General features: G+C 34.4%; 2 protein-coding genes across 2 annotated transcripts; both read right to left on the bottom strand.

Annotated features, from left to right (window-relative positions):
• Positions 1–7899: 7899 nt before the first annotated feature.
• Positions 7900–9510, bottom strand: LOC131047921 (uncharacterized). Its single transcript, XM_057981739.2, has one exon. It carries the CDS (start codon positions 9508–9510, stop codon positions 7900–7902), a length of 1611 nt encoding a protein of 536 aa, XP_057837722.2.
• An 11486-nt stretch (positions 9511–20996) lies between these two features.
• LOC131047882 (uncharacterized) lies at positions 20997–22461 on the bottom strand. The gene has a single exon (XM_057981690.2). The coding sequence runs from the start codon at positions 22386–22388 to the stop codon at positions 21408–21410; it is 981 nt and encodes a 326-aa protein (XP_057837673.1). The 5' UTR covers positions 22389–22461; the 3' UTR covers positions 20997–21407.
• Positions 22462–26177: the final 3716 nt, after the last annotated feature.

The following is a 26177-nucleotide window of genomic DNA, read 5'->3' on the forward strand; positions in this document are numbered from 1 at the left end:
GAGGTGTATACATTCTATCAAATTAGTCCAAGGTACTATCCTTGTCTCGTCTTTTGTGATATTGGGGTCTCTCACTCAATAAGATTTGAATCTTGGTAGACTCATTCAAAACTATTCAACTTGTGATATATCTTTTTGAGGTTAGTTTTGGTCTTATAATTTTTTTTAATTTTACAAAGATCTTAAAAACAATTTATTTATTCATTTAATATTTTCTAATTAATTTATTTCGTTTAATAGAGAGAGGCACAACTTTTATCTAGTTTTAATAATCGTTGTTTATATGTAGCAAGGGGCCTTTTTTTTTTTTTTTTAACTTTTACATTAGAACAAAGATTGTTTATTAAAAAATACACATAAAGAATCGTTTCTCATAAGTCATATCAAAGAAACAACCAATCATATAATGACACATAAGATATTAAGATGTGTAATAACATATCACTGATGCACATGTTTTTGTCTAGTTTTCATTTGGGTGTTGTTGGACAACTCAACAAAGACATAGTTGATGTGGTTACATCATTGATGACTTGATTGCAAAGGATAGCTTCAAACACACAACTTGCCAATGGAGGTATAGTAAAAAAATTTGTGAAAAATTGACTTACCATTTAAAAGCTTGAAGGTGCAAAGTTAGCATGCAAGTTGATTAGATCCTCTCCTCTAGTGTAAAGGAGAAAAGTCTCATAATTATAATACATAATTTGGTTGTTTTGACATGTTTATTAACCTCAAGCTTGAACTTAACATTCATATATGTAATATACCTTTGTTCATAATTCAATTTATATCAATTTTTTCATCATGGATGAAATCATAACTATGATTATGTCTAAAGGTTGGATCATATGCATGATTTGGCCCCTAGTTTTCAAAATTCAAATTCTTGCTTTCGAAAGCTAATTTTTTTTAGATTATGTTGATGTAAGTCTAAAACATTTAAATTGCGTGTCATTTAAATGAATAATACAATTATTTTTTTCACAACAAGAATTAAGAGGATAATATACCATAAAGTAACACAATCATTTATCCTCTCACAAGAATTATACATCAATCTTCATCTATTAACATCCAACTTGAGTTATTTAAATCAAATTGATATTAATTGTGAACTTTGCAATAGAATCTCAACAAAGACATCTATCAAATATAGTTACACATATGCTTGTATCAAAGTCAAACAACACTCCGTGATAAATTAATTGCCTCTACTACCTCTTTTCAATATTATTAACTTAACCTAGAGGTTTGATCATGATAAATTAATTGCCTTTACTACCTCTTTTCAATATTATTAACTTAACCTAAAGGTTTGATTAAGTATAAAATAAGTTTCACACTTCAACACTCGCATGATAATTTCTAATCAGATTCTTTAACTATACATTAGCTAAACAATTATTACAAATATATATTTTTAAAATGAATAGAACCACATGAACTTAACCAAATCATAGGTGTGGTTCTATCCTAGACCAAGCTCAAACTCTTAGGTCTTAGTCATTGAAGATTTCTCATCATAATCTACATCAAGTCATAGATATAATTAAAATTACTTTATTATATATAATAATATATTATATATTTCTTCAAATAGAAGGAATTTCATTTAAAAATTAATTATTTTTTTATTTTTAAATTATTTCATTTTACAAAATAAATTATTTTCAAATAGTTGTAAAGTAAAATAAAATAGCTATAAATAAATTAAAATTAAATATTTCTTAAATAGTTATAAACTAAAATGAAGTGCGTATATTTATAATAATTAATAATACATTTATGATTTTTTATATAGATGTATTTAAACACGAAGGTTATAAAAAATTTAGACAAAAATTTCACATTTTAGTAGTAAATAAATAATCTAGGAAAAAAAAATTCATGAAGAATCACTTAATATCAAATCAAATCATGACAAGATAAAAACATTATTCAACAAGTACCATATCTAAGATATTAATTTTTTTAATTATTATCTAATAATAATTGTTGTTTGAATTAGTTGATTATTAATCTATTAGTAAAGCTCTATGGAAGTGAAAGTAAAATAGAAATAGTCAATGTAATTTGAATTATAATTGTAACCTTCAATTATATATATTGTGGGTTAAAATTATATGGTGTAATTTAAATTTAATTTTGATTTTGAGAAATGAAATTGTATTAAAAATAGTAAGATAAATTGTAATATTATTTAATTATCTTATAAGTAACAACTTATTAAATTAATGACGATGACCTAATTTAATTAAAAAAATTATTTTAATACGCTGCAAACAGACAAGAAGTTGGTGCCCTTTTTGGGCAAAGTATCAGATAAACAAATGCAAGGACTGTTCTAGTTTAAGGAGGAGAAGTTGTGGGCGGCAGCTCGACTCATGCTTGCGGAGGAGGTGGCTTATATCCGTCACCGATATCGAACTAACATGGAGGTATACTCTCTGCTTCTGGCGTGGGCCTGTGAGTTCGAACCGGAGGTGGAAAAGGTAAAACTCACATTGATCAAATTGATCGATGGGGAGTTTTTGATTAACCTAGATTCAATCTTGGAATGGGTGGTACAGCGAGTTGGCATTCGAATCAAGGAAGGGGACGACCAGGAGGAATTGCTTCCTTTTGTTCGTGGCCCGAAGGATGAAATCAAATACCAGTGTCGTAAACGTGCTCGTGTAGGGTGGGAAGCGATGAAACTCTTTGTGAAATTAACTAGAGTGGATGAAGTCCTGAAGGCTCTACATGTGGTGGCAAGGATGGATGTTGGTAGGGAATTGAGAGATAGACTTGAAGAAGGAAGGGCCATACAGCTACTGGCAAGCTTGGAGGGCAACCCTGACTTCGGGTGCCTAGACTGCATTCCAAAAATGAAAGCTGAAGCGGAAAAAGGGAAAGCATCGACCTCCGAGGAGGGAAGGAAGGAGGCAGCCCAGGGGGATAGTGAGTGAGCGGCCTATCGGCCAGTTTTTTTAAATTTGCTTCCAAATGATTTCATCTATTAGTTTTAATTCCAAAACTTTTATTACTACTGGAACATTTGGTTTGGATAACCAGCAAAGAACTAGTTATTCGTTTGTTGATATAAGTTGTAGGGTAGGGTAATTTACAAGTTTGGACTATGGGTAGTATGGGTTTCTACTTTTCTGCAGTTATGCATGGTGAATGACTGCAAATTTTGTATTTTGAAATCTCCGAAGCAATAGAATAAAAAAATATTTACCAATAAAAAAAAAATATTAATATTATAATAGCTAAAATATTATTATTGTAAAAATTATATTATTATTATAATACTAATAATATTATTTTAAAGTAAAATAAAGTAACTTAAAATAAATTAAAACTAGCAGTTGCAGGAGAAGTGCTTGCAACAAGTCGCCGATAGGGGCTGCTGAAATGCGGGAGCTTCTTTTGAAGGGAGTAGAGAAATTGTAAATAACAATTAAAATGAGGAAATTCAATGTATAATTGTGGAAAAGACAAGGAGGAACATAGTTTGGGAACAATAATGTTGTTGATGATTTGAATTATATTTTGTAAATATTTACAAGAGGCTGACAAGTATATCTTGAAGAACATATGAAGAGCAATCCGTCCGATGTGTAATCAATAACAGGAAGATGATGAGATTTGAAGATTAAAGCTTGCAGGGGGAAGAAACAAAATGAAGTGAGCGAAAGATATAAATAAAATGTTTTATTTGTGGTAAATTATTGAAAGTTGAAGTGCAAAGAGAGAGGAAAGGTTGTCGTTACCTTTCTTTTGTTTGTGGTGAGGAATGGGTGGTGGAAGTCTGGTTTGTTGTGGTGGAGATGGCTGCAAGTTGAACCTATCTGGTAGAAAGAACATATTAAAAAATTATTTGAAAGTAAACATATTTATCCATATTGGCAAGGCAATTGTGAAAAGCAAAGCACATGGATATGGCGAGGGTAGTTGGTCCAGCTATGCAGTTCAAACCATACAACGTGTGAAGGTAGGAAATCACTAAAAACTCTGGAGTAATAATATAAGAATATATATAGAAGTAACTGTTTTGTGGAATGAGCAATGCCTATTTGTATAAGAAAAGAAGCCAAACAATGCAAGCAATCTAAGTGTGCAATTTAAACTGCACAACCTGAAATTAGGGAGTTATATACTTACGAAAGTGAAGAGCTTGGACATCTTTGTTCCCTTTTATTTTCCTTCTACAATGGTGGTTGAATTAGAACCTTGATTGTTGCATGGATGAGAACTTTAATACTCCCAAAAAGTAGAAAATTAGCGATGTAGAAGGGGTTCATTATTAGAAAAACATTGATTGTAAAGAGACAATGCAGTTTTTGAAAATGTGTAGGGAAAAGGTAGGTTGAACTTACAAATTTGAAGGTAACTTTGTTGCTCTCCAATTAATTATATTTATAGTTTGATGGTAAGTTAACTTATAAAACTGAATAGCTTCCACGTGTTTGTTTTGTTTTGTTTTGCTTCTACATTGGTGGTTGAATTACAATGTTTATTTGGTGCATGGAAGACAAGTTTAATATTGTAAAAGAGTAGAAAATTAGAGATGTAGAAATGCTACATTATTGGAAAAACATTGATTGTAAACAAGGTGTGTTGTTTTTGAAAACGAGCATGTGAAAGCCAAGCTGAATTGATAACAATGCTGAGGTAGTGAACATATAAATGAATAGAGGAAGATTAGTGATGATATAGGTTTGAATCCCATTACTTGCTGTGTTTTTTTAGTTGCATTGTATACATGGAGCAGCTTGAATCTGTTTGTTTAGCTCGTCTCTATAATAGCAAACAGACGAGGTTAAAGATCATTGGTGAGACATTCTACAACGTAAGAGAGAAATTGGTTGGATCTGAAAAAAATAGTAAGGAATATACTTACAGTATTTGTAGAGATTAGAATAACTGATACAACATCTTTATAAGGAAAAAACTTTAAAATTTAGCATACCTTATTTTTGCTGCAACCAAAAGGAGTGGCAGAGGAGGAGTATAATGTTGCAACTTAGTTACCCAGTACAGGGAAAGGTAATGATGAACACTTTGTATTAAACTATTTCTTACAGTTGAAATGAAGACTAAACTAAAAATCGTCAAATGGATATTTAACCAGAATGGACAGCCTAACAGAAATAGATAGCTATACCTTTTTTGGAGACATTATAGGGAAATTGGATGGTGTAATTGTTAAATGTGGAACGAGTATGCAAAGAGAATGACAACATAGAAAATTGTTGGCATACCTGATAAGAGGAGGCAAAGGTTGAATGTTGTTGTGTGCAGAAATTGCAGGTGGATGAAGAAAAGTAGTGAGACAATAATTAAGATGGACCCTGCAAGAAAAGAAGCCACATTATTAATGAGATGCATAGTAAAAATGAAGAGACTGTAGAAATTTAAAAGGAAAAGGGAGGAGTGGAAGTGAAAGTGTGGAGTGGCATACCTGATGTTGTTGTTGATTAGAGTTGTTGGCTGGGGGGTGATGTAGAAATCTGATTGGAGAGAGCAACCAATCTATTTTCTTCTTTCTTTCTGATAGTTGTATAAGCATTGCTTTGTAATTTTGAGTACCTTCCAAAAGTGAAAGGCGGGTCTATTCTTAGATCATGAAGAGATTTCACTTGTGACAGTGCAGTGAAGGTCAGCCCTTGTTTTTCTGTCTTTCCAATATCGTCTATTGCTTTGTCCAAAGTGAGGCCTTGGGATTTGTAAATAGTAAGAGCCCAAGCCATTGAAATGGGGAGTTGAGTGCGGCTACCTCGAGTAATAGGAGGTATAGGCACAAACTTTGGATTTGCATTGTCTCAATGAGGTCCTATATAATTTTTGAACTCAACGACCATGTACTTTGGGAAGTCAGGAGGTTTAGAATTTGTATCATAGACAATGGATTTGATTTGTCCTAATGAGCCATTGACCAAACCAACTTGTATCCATAGATTAGCAATTAACATTACTTGTTCATTCACGGAGAGGAGTATTTCTGAAGGGAGCTGCTCATCATTATCATATGCAATTTTCGTTTGCCTTGGAACTTGGGTGAGACATCGTGCAATAGGCAAGTGCAATTGTTTTAACATTTTAGTATTGTGTGTTTGGCTGATGCATTTGTTGCAAATAAATGAATTGAACTGTCAAAGTGTTTGTTATGATCATCAACTAGTTTACTAGAGGATCGAGACATAAGAGCTTCCCAATTTGTTTGGAGCGCATTGGCATTTCTAATGTTCTGCAAGATTGCACAAAATTGTTGTTGGATATATGAGGCACCTTGTTGTCGGAAACTTGTATCTAAGGTAACCACAGTTTGGAAGGAGCGCCATAATGCAAGGGTTGTAGAATGTGATGCATACAAAGGCTTATCCATTACAGGAGGTAGTTGGTCAAGGTCCCCTACAAGGCTCATTGAGATACCTCCAAATGGTTCGTGTTGCTAGTGAGGGAATGCCTGACGCAATCTATTGTCAATTCTCAAAAGCAATTTAGGACCCAAAAAGCTCATCTCATCAATTAGTATATATTGTAATTCTTTGTATTGTTCTTGGAAGAACGTCAAAGATTGTCCTGTCAAAGGTTGCATATCTCTAAGGGGGGTGTGCAGGGCAGCATGGATTGTTGTTGCTTGGATATTATATGCAGAAACTCCGGTTGGGGCAAGTACAAGTAAAGGATTGTGCTCTAGATTTGCGGAAAGGTTAAGTCTGTTTCCAATGCATTGTATCAAATATGATTTGTCAGTGCCTACAGTCCATTGTATAATCATACAGAGAGGTGGTATGGGTTGATGAGATGCATAATGGGTAAGAATGAGGTCAAGTGCAAGTTTTTGTTTTGCCGCCAAGGGGAATGTAGCAGTGGTAGAAGAAGCTGGTTGGAGAAGGGTAGGCTGGCAATTTATTTCATTTGTGGAAATGAAGGTAACAGCAGTAAGATGAAGTGGATCAGTGGGATGAGGTTCAGTCCGATCAAAGTTAATATCGTAATCGCGTCTACCCAACATTTGGAGATCATTTATGTTGATTTTGTTAGAAGCGCCCATTTGTGAAAGGTACTCCCATTCATACTAGTCTTCATTGTGTGAATGCAAGAAATCATTATCATCAGAGTCTGCATCATTCTTTGTTGCGCATTCTTGTTCTATTCCATAAATATGCCAACGTGTGTAACCATGCATGTATAATAGCTTCCAATTTGTAATGATTTGGTCTGGTGATATACCTATATCTGTTGGAATATGACGAAAGGGTTTGTACAAGAGTAGCTCACTCCAACAATAGGATTCAAAGTTGTCATCAACCTCATTTGGAGAGGTTTTAAATTGTGGGTAAACATTGACAATTGCTTGTTTTTGCAGTTTTTGCCATTTATGCTTCTTACGTTGGTTGTTGTATGAAAATTGTTGTGTTGATTGTATCAACGAGACTTTTTCCAATTCAATAGGTCTTTTCATATAAGCAGAAATATAAGATTTGCAAAGTTCAGCATTGTCATTTTGATCAGTAATACGATGGAGGACCTTCCTGCAAACATTAAGGGAGACAAAATGACAACTACAACTGATCAATGGTAGTTTTTGCAACATATGGCAAGTTTCCTGTGCACTGATGTCTCGATCAGCAACTATCCCCATCATGAATTTTTGGTATGCTAGCAAGATGGTATCTTGCGTATTAGTTGTAGCAACTATTTTCTTTAGCATGTCAACATAGCCTTCCGATTTTTGTTCTGTTTTTGAAGCATATTTGGAGATATATTGCAAAACAACCATTTTGGAACAAACAGGCTGGCAATCAACATTTTCATGCCATATTGCCAGCATGATTGAGCTGTGAATATTTAAATGACTGTCATTTCTTGTTGGTTGATAACATGGCTTGCAGTCAGTATCAATAATCAGTGTTGAAAAATATTGCTCGGGCCAAGGGGCTCTATATCGACAATGGAGGGCTCGACCTCTTTTTTTAAGCAAGTATGAGTAGAGCATTTTGTATGCCGCTGAACAACATTGACGAGTTCCTCATAATCAGAGAGAGGGTTAGCAAATAGAATTTGGTTTGTATCAGCCATGCATGGATGAAACAGTGAAGTAGTGTGTAGTCTATTGTCTCGGGAAACTTGGTTGCAAGGATTCCATGTTGTAACATACCTATCAAAAAAGGACTTAGCTGATTGCACAACATCATAGTTAGACCAGTCTAAATTGTCCATATCAGGTGCATTCGACAACCACAAAAAGCCATGTATATGTGCGGAGCCACGATGTTGCCATTCGTACCTATACCAATGGTCTTTTGATTTCAAAACTTTGTCAATAATCTCCTCACGAAATATTGTGAATCTAAAATGTAAGAACAACGTTGTAGCGTGTGGATTGTGGAAAATATTTTGTATAAATTTTTTCTTTGTGGATTGGAATTCTGAAGAGGAGTTAGCTGGAAACAATTTATGTAGCTCTAGCCATTTTGTATCAATTGCACTCAATGTGAAGAACAATGTAGGTGCTCCCAATTGGTGTACCATTGTAGTGAGATCCTTGTGGGATCTATTACAATAAGCTCTTGTGCCTCGCAATGAAGCTGCAAAATACATTAATTGGTTTGGCAATTGATCGGAAGGTGTAGACTGCAACTGTTCACACAAAGCTTGCAATGTAGTTTGGATGGAGTCTTCTAAGTTGGTCCGTAGGAAAACTGAAGCTGACTGTTGGGAACGGTGTCTCATAATTAGATTGTAAAGATAATATCTGAACCTAACATGTTGTCCAAATCTTTGGTCATGATATCTTATCAAGTGCAAAGCATATTCGTGCAAGTGAACATGTTTTGTCCTTGGTTGGAGTGGCAGTGCAGATCCGCTTGGGAACAATGTTGGGAAAGCCATAGAAAACAAGCCTTCAGTGTTGTATTCATTAATGGGTGAGAAACTTATTTCAAGCCAAGCAGCAACATTTTGATCATCCTTATCTAGGTGCAATATCTTTTTAATGGCATCTAGTTCAGGGGTTGAACATGGCAACTTTGGGATGAACGATGATGTGGCCTGTAATTCAACTTCATCATCATTATAGAGTGGCTCTTGTGTTGGTGAAGGAGGATGTAGATCAAAGGAATTTGGAAGGGTATATAAAAAATTAGATATATCGGCAGATGTTTGTGGCAATAAATCAACAACTGCAGCGTCAATGATAACATCACTGTAGTACTGGTCATGTTGAATTTTGTAATTCAATGCGACCATAACATGGAACTTGTTTACATAACAGTCATATTGTTTCCCTTCGAGATTTGTCCTTCGAATAATCACAATCTCCAAATGTTGGAATTTGCATGGCAAAGTAGTTGCTATTTCTGAAATGTCTTGTGGGAAATTAATGGTGTGCCCTATATATTTGTATTGATCACCCCTGGCATGGCTAACTTGCAAAACAGGAGCACTCCTTGCTATAAGCATTTCTTCTACTTGTGAAAGCCATTTTAAAACCATGGGTTGTTCGCCAGGGTCCATATTGTTTGCAATAGAGAATCGATGAACACCCTTTTCGTTATAGCATCTTGAGAAAATGACATCAGGTTGAGTTAATTTGACATGCATACCAACATACTTTTCTTTGCAGATTGTACATATGTGTAGATGCGACAAGTCATCTATTCTTGTCTGGAAAGAAGCCAATGCATGTGTAAATGCAGAAGATCTAAAATGTTCCAAGATTGGTGTCATTGTAGCAATAGAAGTTGCATGTGTCTACTGATCAATTGGCAAAGGTTGCTTGTAGGGTTGTTCATATTGTGCAACTGACTGGGTGAGCACAGTTGAATGTGGCTGGAGCATATCTGAAGGATGGGTTGTAGATGAGCCTGGAAATATGTAAGGTATGGGAATACCTGTAGAGTGGGTTGCAACCAGATTTGGCAATGGCTACAAATAATTGGAATTCATGTTTTGATTAAGGTGTTTGTATCGCCGCTTTATAGAAATTTCTTCTCTATGTTTTGCATAGTAGAGCCTATTTTGTTCTTTGTTTCTAGCTTTTTTGAAATCAGATATTTGTGGAGCAGGCTCTTTGGAGATCTAAGAGAAATACAAGAATGGTGGTGTGTTAGAATGAGAAGCAATAAAGGGAAAAGAACAGGTGGAGGGATATTGAGTGTGCGACACATATGGTTGGAAGCATATTTGTGATGCAAGAATCTGAAATGCAGTGTAGAGTCTTCAATCGGTAGAACCCCACTTCCCTTCCAATGGTTCTAAACCCTCCTCCGCCAATTGAAGATGAAGGGAATTCTATTGTATGGATAGCCTAATGAGAAGGGGCATAGTCCGGTGAAGAGTGTTTGTGGAAGGGTGTATACGGGTGTGGTTGCATACTTATATGAATAGAAATGGTATACAAGGGCACACGTAAATGGTACAGTGCATTTATGGAAGGGAAGATATAAATGGGGTTGTTTAGATAAGTGGAAGGACATATGGACATACTTTTCTATGTATATACATATATATGCAGTGTAAAATAGTATATAGTTACATGTGTGCATATGTAAATACATAGATAGAGGAGCATATATATGTATATGCACATACACGCATGCATATATACCTACATAGATAGATATATAGATAAATAGGTAAATAGTCACATATATGTAGTTTAGGACAGTATATACTTACATATGTGAATATGCAGATAGATAAGTATGTTAACACATATATGTATATGCATATACACATATGTATATATACCAACATGCATATATGTGTGTGTGTGTGTGTGTGTGTGTGTACACAAAGAGATAGATATATATGTACAATGATTTATTTCAAGAAGGTAGTATACATGCAGTTTAGAATGCCAATCTCATGCCATTTGACGGGCAGGTTATAATAACAACCATTATTAAGCAACAACAATAATTTAACATAGGATGTTGCACAATACATATAACAGAGTTATCAGTATGGATAGAAGACAATCAAATCAATGCCTCTGTGAACAGTGGATTGGGGAGATTTTAAAAAAACTGAAAGAATTACATAATGGTGGGAAACCAGGATATAGACCACCAAATGTTTGAAGAAAGTAACCAATCTAAGATATATATAAACAAAGCTAAATAACAAGAAAATAATTTTTTTTTTGCCAAAACACTCAACACAGATGTTGATTCCTTAAGCAAACGTAAATAAAAACTATAAAATTTGTAGGGCTCATAAAAAACAACAACAACCTATCGGAGGGATTGAGGACTTCTTAGAACTAATAAGTTGAAAATAGATGGTAGCAAACACGGATGTGGGCAACCGTGTTTTTAATTTCCGTTTTTTTCCCTAAAATCCCATATGTCTACACCAAATTAGTAATTCACTATTTCACAAGGAAGTTAATTTTCCAACAAGTGCTTACAATATAACAAACTTATAATTGAGTAATTTGCAACCATTCTTATTTTTTATTTGGCAAGATTCAATCACAATGCAATAAAGTTGTAGTTCATAAGTTGGTTTAAATTCTAGCCCAATATGAAATAACGCAAATGGAATTTTAGACTATAGATGAAAGAATGCAAGTAGAATGTAAATGGGCATGAACAATCAGCGCAAAGCTAAACTTGTTGGGCTATAATTGGAAGGCTGAGTTTGGGTGTCTAAAATCCATGTAAGAACCTTTTAGTGGAATGCTTATTACAGTAAAAAAATGCATTGTGAGATGAAAGTTGTATGAAAATAATACTTACCATTATGGCTAACCAAGCAAACCAAAGATAAAGGAAAAACAATAATGGTAGGATGCATTTTAGACAATGGGCAAACTGGACAAATGGTAGTTAATCCTATTACGGTCTCTTCCATTTAGAAATTGTAACAACGATGGTGGGAACGTACAATCTAACAAAGCTTTACAGTGCAGAAGTCCTGTGAACTATGCTTGCAAGGTAGAATATAACAAAAGTGTATGATGGCAGAAATATGCAGTTCTATATGCATGAAAGGCAGTGAAGACGGTTTAGTCAGTAGAACCCCATTTCCCTTCCAATGGTTCTCCACCCTCCTCCGTCGACTGAACATGAAGGGGATCGCAACATACGTATGTATATAGATATATATGTAGTAAAAAACAATATATAGCTACATATGTGGATATGGAAATACATAGATAGAGGATATATACTCAGATCCACATCCATATATATATATATATATATATATATATGTGTGTGTGTGTGTGTGTGTGTGTGTGTGTGTGTGTGTGTGTGTGTGTGTTTGTGTGTACACAAATAAATTAATGTAAACGTATAAAGATTAATTCGAAGAAGTTAGCATTGTCATGATTTGAACTTTAATTCTGTTATGTAAATATGGAAGAGGTGGTAACAAAGCGTACATAGAATTGCAATTTGAATAGAAAAGAAAATCCATAGACATGCACATTGCGATTAAAACTGTGGAGATGTGTTTAAGTATAGAAATGCTGAATTATAAAGGCATCATATGTTTGTAGTGCTTTTTTATTCAAATTTTAAATAAGGGATATGAATGAACCATAATTGGAAAGAACAATGTTTATTTAGGTATGACAACGGACTACAGTACACATGTATATGAAGAGAAGTAAAAGTTAGTTCTTGGAAAATGAGATTGTGTTTTTTTTTTCAATCATCTTCAAAGAAAACTAGTAAATGGTTTTTTTTTGCAAGGAGAAAGTGAAGAGATTGTGGGGTGGGGACATTAAAATTGTGGGGCTTTATATATATACACATAGATACATCCATACATATGTATGTATACACATATATGTGCAGAGTGATATAATATGCAGTTACATATGTGCATAGGTAGATAGATATATATAGGAAGACATATTAATCTGTGTATACACAGATGCACATATACTTAGGCACACACAGACTGAGATAGATATAGATGCAAAGAAATACATTGATATATATATATAAAGGAAAATATTTGGACAAACTTGTACAGTGGTAACCTCAAGTTTAATTTTATTATGTAACAATAAAAAACAAGGCATAGAATTATAGCCAGAATTGCAATTGTAATAGTATAAAAGGGAGATGCATATTTATATGTATTCAAAGAGAGTCTTAAAACAATGTAGACAACTTGAGGTACTCTTTGAAATGTAATTTTGTAAATATGCACATAGCAACAAAGATTGTGTGTATATGTGGATACCAAAATGAAATGTTATTAATATTGACATAAAGTATTTTTTGAAGTGGAAGATTGTCACAATAAAAGCATGCATAGAAAAAGAGGTTGTGAATAAAAACAGACACAACAATTGACAGGCTTCATTGGCAAAAAAACATATCAGTTAAAGGTTTGAGCAAGCCATCTCAAAATGCAAAACAACACAATAGTAATATGTGGTTATATGCAGTAGTTCAATGTTTGAAATAACTACAAGAAAGTGTGGAGGAACAAAATATTGTCAAATTGTTTGTAAATACAAAAATATGAGCTTCATATAGTGTACGCAGACAAAGAGAAATCCTATTTTTTCCCCTACATTATAGAGTCATGTGATTGCACCCATTTTGGCAATCTCTGCAAGTAGATAGCTGGACTCAACTTCAAAATTGAGCCTTTGCACTTTGTTGATTGTTACTTTTATTCTACGCTCAGAGTTGTATGTGTTAGTAGACACCAAAACTGTAAAGCTATAGTGCTTGAACATAGCTTTATTAAGTATGTTGTGAGGTGTTTTTTTTGTTGTTAAGTCATATTGCAGTATGTATAGTTCCTTTGCAGATAGAGCCAAGAGTTCTATGCCAACCTCATCAAATGCATTAGCCCAAACATTGCCTGTTTGATCTTGTAGTTTCATCTGCAAGAGGTATTTGTAATTACATTCAGAGAATTGTGTTTGACACCTAGGGTAGAGCCACAAATTCTCAGCTAATTTACTAAATTTCTTTTTACATTCTTTACCGTTGAATTGTAATGGGCAAGCTATATAATAAAACCAGTCTTACTTTATGAAGCGCAAGACAACTGTAATAGTAGTCTCAATGGTTTCCGACACAATGCTAAGACGTTGCAAGATGGATGCAATTGACATTCTTTGATACTAGTTATTTTTGCTATGGACAATCGAAGAGTGTGGATCAAGGCATTGTTGTACAGGGTCTCTTAAACAGAGTGGGTCTGCTTCAGGAATAGAAGGGTTAATTTCAAAAGTTGTTGAGGCTGGAATATTAATGACTTTTCCATTGAAATAACCAACCCTTGCATTTTGAACAACAAAGATGACAAATGTTCCAGATGCATGCATGTTCTTCAAGTCACTGCCTAGTTGTTCTGATGGCGGGCCCCAAAGGTTAACATCTATTGTCAAAGTTGACATATCATTTATTTTTACTATTCTATTGTTTAGAGCCATCCTTTCTACAAATTACAGAAATCTCTCCAACATTGACAACAACACCAATAACATCAACCAAAGTATTGTTGGTAGTGGTGAGAACTTCATTAATAGGGGTGAAGTGAGTTTTTTTTTCTATCTCAACAGCATTAGTGGCAAACCGCTTCAAAACTGAAGTTTCAGTCATGATAATCTCAAGGTGGTTGTTAAGCTTATTGTATACTGTGTTTGCATCTTTTACAATACCTTTGGAAACAACATATGAAGCTCCTTTTTCAACTCGGTGATAGTGCAATTCTGATATTTCATCAAAGGAAGTGATTCTAATTTCACAACCCTCTTCGTCTATAATATCGAAACTAAAAACTTGGCCATTGCACTTTGGCGTGTTATATTGATGTATCTTCCTCTTATTTGTTACCCGACCTTTTATGGTCCAATTGTTTTGGTAAGGGTTCAAGCTTTTAATAGGGCTGATATTTTCAGAGGGAGCATTTGTGGAGAAGGCAAATCTGCATTGAATTTAAGAACACGTTTAGTGGAGGGTGGGGTTTCTCGACCCAACATTTGCTCTTCGTGTTCTTTAAAGAGGCATCTAGGTTTTCCAACTAAATGACAATCCGTTTTTTTCACATCTAGAGTGAATATAATGATGGTCCTGTAAAAGCAAGAAGGAGGTATGCTCAATTGCAGGAAATGTGTTTGTAAACAACATAGAAAGAGGTTCACATAAATGAGGGAAAACACATTATAGAAGCTACCTTGTGTTCCAAACATATCGACAAACATAGTTTGTCAACAAAAGAACAAAACCTATCTTCAATGTCTTTGCATGCAATAAGTCAGCATACTTGGGTGGTAAAATGGCTAACTGCATATACGTGCCATCTGACAAGACTATTTTATATCTGTCATTGTCATTTGGATCACCAGCCATTTTTTCAAATGACAAAAGCTGCAGCAATGGCGAAGGGATATCATCTCCAACATTCATAGATCGGATTGCATTTGGGGTAAGCTCGAGGTGATCGTTAAGGCCCTACAAGGAGAGGACAACAAGGTTGAATTTATAGATGAGGGAAGTTTCATAGCAGCAATGCAGACACGATAAAAGAAAACTATGTTTGGTGAGATATATATATATATATATATATATATATATATATATATATATATATATATATATATATATATATCCAATTTGGTGCCATTCTATATATCTATTCATGTAACAAGATAATAGAATGTCAGTCGTATTACAAGGTGCTGGAGCAGTTTTGAATAAAAGGATGTGTCACTGTATATTTCTATAAGTTAATGTGTTTGTGAGTTGTTTTTTTTTGTCAATGGATGGATAGAATATATGCGCAGACTATAAAACATGGGAATGATGACAACTATGTGGATGTAGCGAAACATGTATACAAGTGATGTTTTTTGTGTTGTTGAAATACCCAAAAAAATGCTCATATCTTTAAATTTGCGACAACATAGAATGGATTATCTTACCAAAGTATCTAGGGGAGGCTGCCACAATGGACCAGGAGAGCTAGTAGAAGATGGCATACTGCTTAATGCTCTTCACAATTGGAGGAAGTGATCTTTTGTGAGAGTAGACAACGTCTATAGGAAAATAAGCAGCATAAAACCTCCAAAGGAAAGTGCAACATAAAAAACAAACATTTATAAATATTGAGATTAATATATATGCAAATTATACATGCACACTTTGACAACCCAACAAATTCAAAGATTTGTTTCCTATTTTTCCAAGGCAACAAAATACAAAATTATAGACAGCCAAAAAAAGAGGTAACAAACACAAAATTATCAACCAAGCTGGTTTTTTAATTTTAAAATCTGCCTAGTTGACAAAAAAAGAGGTGAAAAATACAAATCTATCAGCTAAGTTGCTTCTTGGTTTTTAACACCGCCTAGTCAACCCAAACAAGCTTGGCAGTAAATACAAAACTTTCAATTGAGTCAGGTCTTGAGTTTTAAAGCTTGCCTACTAGGCCCAAGAAAAGGGGTCATAATTGAAAAAAGTGTAAAGATAGGTGGAGGCAAGAGACAAAAAATTATGAGTTAAGTTGATTCTTCAATAACCTTTTGAACAATGACTCACACCTTTGATGTATTCTAATCGGTGTGAAGCTGTCAACATTTTATCTTACATTTAAAAATCAATTTGAAACCCACAATGCCAAAGGAATACATTCTACCTATGAAAGATAAACAGAGCAACGAGCGAAGCTGAAGTGCAAGCAGGGCAAATCGTATCAATGTTCAACGCATAACCCATCAATGTTCAAGCCAACTCAAGAACAATGTCAAATTTATTTTGCTGCAAATTCACATAGAATGCACTACGTACAACTCGACACAATTCAACAAATTGATGAAATGGAATGATGTCTTTCTTGCAGGAGGAGGCCATAGAAAGAAAAATCAAATGACCATGAAAAACTGGGCTACATTAATTAGAGCATGGAAATTCGCTTTTGCAAGTATTTGAAGGCGTAGCCAAATCTAGCAGGAGCTCATGGATGCAAGAAATTTTCTGGCAGCACATTTTGTTGTGCATCTATTGCATCAAGCGCAATGTATCTATTACTCATGAACCTTGTAAGTCGCATTCCCATAAGGTCACCACTAACAAATTCTGTTGTTCCTCATTTCAAAAAAAAAACATTGGGACAATGACAATTTTCCAGGGATAAATGTCTCCACTAAAGCTGATAGATATAGGTATATTTACATATATATAAAGATATATATTTGCATGCATAGACATAGAAATCCATATGCATGTGTATGCAGAAACATAAATATGTATGTATATATATTCATATACATATAGATAGATATGTATGTATGCACATGGATATATAGATGCATAAGCATGTATATATATATGGCTACATGCATAAGCATAAAGCTATATATTTGCATGCACAGACATAGAAATCCATATGCATCTGTATGTAGAAACACAAATATGTATGTATGTAGATGGATATATAGATGCACAAAACCGCGATCGTTCTTTCCATGATCCGTCAGTCAGAAAAGCAAATAACAAGCACAAAAGTATCAGGCAAGATGGATGTTTAGTTTTTAAAATTGCCTACATGGCCAAAAGAAAGATGTAACAAATACGGAATATTCAACCAACATACAACTACTTTGAGCTGATTGCAAGGTGATTTCAGCAAGGAATGACAATTTCAAGGCATTTTGCTTGAATTTTGATGGGCAAAATTGCCCCCTAAACCTTAAATTTAGTCATTTTTGTTGTATTTGTTTGACAAGAGATAGGAGAGGAGACTTTGTATTATTTGACAATGAAAGAGCGCCGTAATAAGGTTCACAGTGGTGAGAGTAAGCATAACCATATATTTCATCTGATGTTGCAGATATTCTCACTCTGTGAGCAATCTTCTAGCCAGCATATTTTTTATCGTGAGCTATCATGGATTTCTCTTTGTTTAATCTCTACATTTCTAAAAAATCCATGAAGTGGGTCATTTTTTAATGATAGTGCATATTCTGAAAACCCTATGAGTGAGTCTCCTTTGTAATAACTGCATATTTCTAAAACTTCTAGAACTTTATTTACTTAATTTCAACATAAGTTAAATAAAAGTTGAAAGAATATGAAAAAAAAATCCTCAAGGGAGCAGTAATGGAGTTGAAGGAGAAACTTATATAAGTGTTAACATGAAAACAACCATTGATTCCTCTTTTTTCTAAACTGCAAATTCTAAAATCTATGAAGTGGGTCTACCCTATTGACTCTATAAAATCCATGAAGTGGGTCATTTTCAATGATAGTGCATATTCTGAAAACCCTATGAGTGAGTCTCCTTTGTAATAACTCCATATTTCAAAAACCTCTACAACTTGATCTACTTAATTTCAACATAAGATACAATAAAAGTTGAAAGAATACCAAAGAAAATCGTCAAGGCAGTGGTAAGGAAGTTGAAGGAGAAACTCATAGAAGTGTTAACATGAAAACAACCATAGATTCCTCTTTTTTCTAAACTGCAAATTCTAAATTCTATTAAGTAGGTCTGCCCTATTGACTCTATTAATTGCATCTTTCAACTTCCTTACCGCTACCTTGATGATTTTTTTCTTTGATATTCTTTCAACTTTTATTGTATCTTATGTTGAAATTAAGTAGATCAAGTTGTAGAGGTTTTTGAAAGATAGGTAATTTTGATTGATAGGTAACTCTCCAAAGATAAGCAGTTCTACATTGACACCACATATTTGCAAGAGTTGAGTATAGACTCCATGTTTGCAGATGATCAAATGTTTTTGAGCAGAATGTAAATTAATGAAAGATGTTTTGTTTTGCTTGAAAATATCCCATGATTGAGTTCACATGTCAATGTTACTATGTTATGCACACTATGCTTCCTTATCCTTATAATATTTCCATGAATGTTTATATGCCTGTCAATAAAATATATGCAACCAAATGTTACAATTAGTCTAACGCTTAAAAAATAGTAAGATCTATCAGCCAATGTTAATGAAGGATAGTATGAAAAATGATTGTTTTGTAGATTACATTTATTGAGTCTAATTAATGTTAATCCCATTCTAAAATGATGTGGACAGTTAAGAAAACAAATACGGTCAAATGTGCATGAATAGACAAGGGAAAATGTGGATGCATTAAAACTCATTAATGATATTAGTCATCAAACAAGTCACTGTATCTAGTGCACACACGCCAAATTACATATTATAATATTTGGAAATAACTTTATTTACAATGTGATTTCTCTGAGAGCGGGTCTCTTTGAATTGTTGTAGGTGGTGGTAGGCTTCAATCTACTATCTAGAATCTCCAGCATTAGCAAAGTGGCCAAGGGACATACATTCATTCAACGAAAGACCTCTGTCAACCAAGGTCTGAGGAATGGGAAATCCCTTAGTTTTAATGCTCAAGTAGTGATCTATTTCCGAGAGTATTCATTGAATATTTCAGAATATACCCTCTTTGAATGGAAGGTAACTCTGAAGAAGACATCAATAAGAGTTATCTTTGAACCAGTGAATTGACCATAACAACAAAATCAGGCAACCCTTGAAACCACAAAGGTTTTGTTTAAACTGGTAAATCCCTAATACTGAAGGGTGAGAAGCTCATTATTAAAATGAATAATGGTAAACCCAAGGCTAAGATAACGTTAAAAGTTTGTTAATAATCATCATTTTCAAAATATATATCCAAACTTGGCTCCCAACAAAGAACCATGTAGTAATGACATCAGTAAAAAAATGAAATAGGCATTTTTCCTTAAAACCCTTAGAAAAATCGAAACAAGAGCTTTCTGAGGGCCCATATACTTTTCAAAATATATATCCAAACTTGTTTCCCAACAAAGATCCTTGCAGTAATGACAGCAGTAAAAAAATGAAATAAGCATTTTTCCTTAAAACCCTTAAAAAATTGAAACAGACACTTTTTCTGAAGGCCCTTATCCGCCTAATAAACAAAGAGTTAAAACTCACAATAGATTGCAAGTATTCATAAAGTCTATGCAAAAGTATTGCTTACTTATACACCTCTCTGACGCTCACCCTGAAGTGCTAGAGGAGTGAAAGAACATAGCTGAAAACACGATGCAACCTCCTTCTCGCATCCAACACTCTACCCCTGATTTTTGACACCTGTTAGCAACCTGCAATTCACAAATTGCATCAAAGAAATCAAAAAAATACAAAAAACACAAACTCAACCCAAAAGCAAATAGCGTACAAACTTTGCCACAGATAACGACTAATCTACCCCTTGTCGCGACTGCTCCGCTCCAAACAACACCCACCTCCAAAACAAATTCGACCTCTGCGAATGGCACCGGCGGAAAACAGAGGTATTAATGTCCCCCCCGTAAATACAACGATGTTCAATGCAAATGAATTAACTTCACTCATAAACACTTCGAAGACGTGTTGCATACATCTCACGCAAAACATAATACTCCACTGACATGAACAGTGTCCAACGCGAATGAATTAACTCCACCAATAAATACTTGGAAGACGTGAAACCTTGCGAACGGGAACTTGTGTCGTCGACCGGAAGGTACTTTTCCCGACGGGCTGCCGGAATGTCGTCGATCGAAAGCGACTTTTTCCGATGGGCTACCGAAAGGCTGACAATTTTCCGGGCATAAATGCCCCCACTAAAAGCCTATCGGCTTAATTAGATATTTCTAAACTAAAATAAAAATCAATGACACATTTATGATTTTTTTTTTATTTAGACATATTTAAACAAAATGTTACATGAAGTATTAAATGTTACAAAATGTTATATGATTTTTATATTTCGATAGTAAATAAATAATATAAAAAAAGCTTTTCATTGAAGAATCAAGGAATTGTTAGTACTTCACACAACCAAATTCAATTAATGACACGTTAATGAAATTTTTATATTGATGTATTTAAACACAATATTACATGGAATTTATTAGATTTAAGACAAAATTTTTACCTTTGAATGATAAATAAATAATCTAAAAACACTTTTCATTGAGAAATCGAGAAATTATTCATGATGCTAAAAATTTTACACACAAAAGACACAAAATAGATTATCATATAAATTGTAGAAATATATTCACACTAACAATAATACATTCAACGTACAAGAACATCATATTCAACTTACAAGAACATCATCTCAAACTATTATTCACATATTTTAGATCATGCATACTCCTTTATCAATAGACTAAAATACTGGCATGAATTCATAACCAAGCATCTAACTGTTCCTGAAAATATATACATCTCCAAGCCCACAAGTCATTCATTCTAGTTTTACCTTATATGTTAGACAAATCTTTGTATTCAAGTGCCGAACAGTTTCTGTATGTCGAAGCAACATGTAAACTCTGTTACGTTATTCTTAATGCACTGTAAATGTAGGGCTGGCGGCCAAAAAAATAAAGTCTAGGAGGAGCATTCTGCCGAACCCTCTTCACACTGGTCAGCCATTTTCCAGTCCAGAGAAGAAACACCTGGACTGAGCCGAAACGATCAATTTCACTGGTATTCCAGTGCATTCTTCAACCCTCTTCAAGCGTGGCAAACTGCCCTCATTTTCGCAGACTGTAGCAGCGGACCAGAGCGCAGCAGCGAGATAAACCCTTATTTTCTGCTTAAACAAGTTCCCCTGTTTCACCCGCCCTTTTTCAACCAAATTCATGGCTAAAGAAACCGTACAAGGGCTACTCAGATTCAGCGCTCTGTACCACCTTTTCAGGACTGAAAGCACTTTCATGTCCGCATTTTGCCTCGAATCGCCCAATTCTGAGCAAGTCCTGCACAGGCGAAATTCCGCGCTCGGGCAAGCCCCGCAAATGGCCGTGCAGGTTTGTCCATGGCATCTGCAACACAGAACTGTTCTGAAATGCCTTGCAACCAAAAAATTTGCTGAATGCACCTTCGCATCGCATTCCCAGCACAGATTTGCACAGTCTGCCTCGCAGCGCAAAGCGCTGTCTTTACTGCACAACTCGCACCGCGTCCTGTTCTTTCTCCCCACCGCCATCGAAATCGGGCCTACCTGCTCAGGAATTTTTGCAGTAAAGGAGGTCTGTTGAATGAATTTGAAGGTGTAAAGGAAAAAAATTAGGACTCCATGCGGATTTTTGGTGGCCTGAGGAATGAATTTTAAGGCATGAGGATGAAGAAATTGGGCCTCACTGTTCACGGATTTTTGCAGTAAAGTGGGTTGTGAAATGAATTTTAGGCAGAAGGATGAAGAAATTGGGTGTCCTCGTTGAGTGTACGGCTGAGAAACCCAATTGATGTGGCCAGGAATTGAGCAGGTGGAGGAAATGGAAAGAAAACTATGAGCTTGGTACCAAATGCATCGTACATTGACAGATCTGGCAGTGTAAACAGATGTCATGAAAAGGAGAAATTTCACTTTTGTGTGGCTTTCCTTAATCCCCGAAATTGCCATTATTTCGTGACAGCGATGGCTGCTTTATTGGTTTCTGAGATATGGAAGAATGGTGAAGGACATGTCGGCGCACTCCGTATTTCTACTCCAAACGAGAGGCTGTGTTTTGATTCTGCTCTGAAAATATCTGTGTTATATACGGCCTGCCTGGTTTTAAATACTTAAAAAGGCCTCTTCCAACCACAAGATTTTTGGGGGGATATTTCATTCTGCTGCCAGCCAAACTAAACACAAACTACCTATATTTTAATAATAAATACTGCAACTAATAGTCTACAATGTACTTGGCTCACTAAATTCTGTACGTTACATCATGGAAGATTTGGATTTAAATAATAGTTTTAAAAAATTTAACTTTGTGTTCTTCAAATTTTGTGTGGATTATTTTAAATCTTTTTTAATTTTGTATAACAATTTATTAGTCAAATCTTTTATTTGAAAAAATTGTTTTTCTAATTCATGTGGTCAAATATGATGCCACATCAGCATGTCATTTTTGTTTAACACCAATAGTTATACATCACTATAGAGTTTATTTTGTCCACCTACAACAACATGCATAAGAATCCCCCTTCAACTAGTAATTTTTTTTATGGAAATTTGATTCATCATTTAGAAGCTTGAAGGTGCGAAGTTAGCATGTTTGTACATTAGGTCCTTTCTTCTAGTGCAAAGAAGAAAACTGCATAATTATAACACATAATTTCACATTTCAACACTCACATGGTAGGCTCTTAATGAGGCAAAGCTAGCTACGCATTGGCTAAACAATTTTTATAAGTATTAACTAGCACTTGTTCCAAAAGGAGGTGCAATAGTTATGTTAATAGTAAAATATAGTTAAATACTATACTAGCCTATATATATATATATATATATATATAGAAATATATATAAAGAAAGCCAAGAGATATCAAGGCTTTCATTTATTAATTTATTAACTTAAATTTTAAGTAAAAATTTGAAATGAAAGCCTCGATAGCTTTCAAATATCTTTATATTTGTTTCTATATATATATGCTAGTAGCATCTGCAGCGCAATTGTAAAGAAATTAAATTATAAAATATTTATTAATTTATAAGTGCAATATTTTATATTATATTAATTATTTAAATAATTAATAATTTATATTAAATGAATTATTTAAATAATTTTTAAATTAGTAAGGCTTGTTATTTGTCATTTAGTTGGTGTTCTTCCTGATCTCAATGCATTTCACCGCTCCACCGGAAATTCCCTCTGCCTCTACCGTACTCTAGCTTGGTAGTTTCCACCGCCTGTCCAGGGTTGAGCCCTGGGATTTGACGACGGACTTGAAAAGCCACCTACAGACACTTTACGCCCAATAATTCTGGATAACGCTTGCATCCTCTGTTTTACCGCGGCTGCTGGCACAGAGTTAGCCGATGCTTATTCCTCAGATACCGTCATTTATTCTTCTCCGAGAAAAGAAGTTTACGACCCGTGAGCCTTGTTCCTTCACGTGGCATTGCTCCGTCAGGCTTTCACCCATTGCGGAAAATTCCTCACTGCTGCCTCCCGTAGGAGTCTGGGCCGTGTCTCAGTCCCAGTGTGGCTGATCATCCTCTCAGACCAACTACTGATCGAAGCCTTGGTAAGCCATTGCCTCACCAACTAGCTAATCAGACGTGAGCCCCTCCTTGGGCGGATTCCTCCCTTTTGCTCCTCAGCCTACCTCATAGAGGTACTAATTCTATGGGGTATTAGCAACCGTTTCCAGCTGTTGTTCCCCTCCCAAGGGCAGGTTTTTGTTTAGGTTTATTTTTTAATAATATTTTTAATGGCATGGGTTACAATTCCATTTTGTTTTGTTTGAGTGCTTAATTTGGTTTAGTTTAGCATTAGGGTTAGGGTTATGGTTCAATTTGATTTATGATTTAGGTCTATTTGGCTTAGTGTTAGCGTTGGTGCTAGGGTTCAAATTGGTTTAGGGTTAGGGTTACAATTTAATAAGGTTTAGTGTTAGGGTTATCGTTGAATTTTGTTCACAATTGGAGTTCAATGTGGTTTAATATTGGGGTTGGTTTATGGTACAATTTTATTAATGGTTATAGTTTAATTTGGTTTAATGATCAATTAGTTTTAGGGTTGGGGTTCAATTTGATTTAGAGTTAGAGTTGAATTGGGAATAGGGTTCAAATATGGGTAGGGTTTATTACAATTGGGATGAAGGTTATATTTCAAATAGTCTTAGAGGTAGGGTTAGGATTAAGGTTTAATTAGAGTTATATTAAGACCCTAATTAGAATTAGTGTTGGCTTAGGATTATGGATAGTTTAATTATGATTCAATAAGGGTTTTATTACAGTCAAAATAATATGAGATATATATTTACATGTAGGGTTGGGATTTAAAAATTAACCCTTAATTTAATAAAGGTTAGGATTTAATTTTATTTAGTGTTGAATTGGGTTTATAGTTTGACGATTGAATTCGAGTAAATTGTGAAATAGTCAATTATAATTTTATATTGATATAAGTTTGTTGGTATAGTATGTATAATTTTATACTGGTTTAGGGTTAGAATTTGGTTTAGAGTTTAGTTAGGTTTAAGTTTATTCAATTGTCTTTCTAGTGTCAGTGTTAGGGTTTAATTAGGTTTAATCTTATAATTAGGGTTTGATTAGGTTCACAATTATGATTGAATATGTGTAAGGGTTTGATTTGGTATCTAGGATTAGGATAAGTTTCAATCTAGTCTTTTATTCAATTAGGTATAAGGTTAGAATTCAATTTGGATTTTGGTTTAGCTTTAAGGTTATGGTTTCATTAATTTTAGGGTTAGGGGTTAATTTGGCTTCATGTTTAATAATGTTAGGGGTTAGAGATCAATTTGGTTTAGTGTGAAATTATGTTTAAGGTTAGGTTAAATTTTGGTTTAGAATTAGGGTTAAGATTTGATTTGGTTTAAGGATATAGATGAATTTGGTCGTGTTAGGGTTTAAAAGGTAAATTTTGGTTTAGGATTAGGGTTAAGTTTCAATTTAGTTTAATATTCAATTAAGTTTGGGGTTATTTCATTTTTGTTTAGTGTTAGAGTCTAATTTGTTTTAGTGTGAGGATTCAACTTTGTTTAGGACTGTAATGGTGGGAAAATGGTGAATGACAGATCAAGAGGAAAACTACCCTTTCCCTCAAAGAGAGATGATAATTTCGCTATTGATTACCATTCAAGCACTTTTCACCATGTTAAATTAGAAAGAGGAGAGGATAATTCACTAGATTAAATCTCTCCACACAAAGATGGTAGATTGAATTTTGAATGAATTGGGAATGCTAAGTTGATCCCCTCTTCCTTGTTTGAAATGGAAAGGAATTGATTGAATTATGTAATGCGAAGGTGACAAAGAACTGATTATAACTTAAGATCGGAATATGGGATGAAGTTGTGCACCTGGATCTGACAGTAAAATGTCGAGACAAACTCACCCTGCAAATTTGAGGAAAAGTTGTCTGGATCATGGCGAGAACGTACATGGTCCTCCAAAAAATCCAGGAAATAAAAAAGGTTTTTCCGCCTCTGCAAATGAAGCCTAGATTTGAAAGTACAGTTGCGCACCTGCAACCTACACACATAAAAGAAAGAGAAATGGGTTGGGATTGGGGGTTTTCCTTTAGGTCCAACCCCAGTTTTGGAATTAACCAAGTAATGAAAGAAAGTACTTGCAAGTAGATGTAAATGAAAGACTGAATTGTAAATCACCTCAAGTAAGGTTGTGATAGCAATGTTTATAGAAGTGTTTTTGTGGAATTGTATGTTGAAATCA

Source organism: Cryptomeria japonica, chromosome 3 (assembly GCF_030272615.1).
Source record: "Cryptomeria japonica chromosome 3, Sugi_1.0, whole genome shotgun sequence".
NCBI lineage: Eukaryota > Viridiplantae > Streptophyta > Pinopsida > Cupressales > Cupressaceae > Cryptomeria > Cryptomeria japonica.

Coding starts and splice junctions, on each gene's coding strand:
- LOC131047882 (XM_057981690.2), bottom strand. CDS start 22,388: ATGGCAATTTCGGGGATTAAGGAAAGCCACACAAAAGTGAAATTTCTC.
- LOC131047921 (XM_057981739.2), bottom strand. CDS start 9,510: ATGGACCCTGGCGAACAACCCATGGTTTTAAAATGGCTTTCACAAGTA.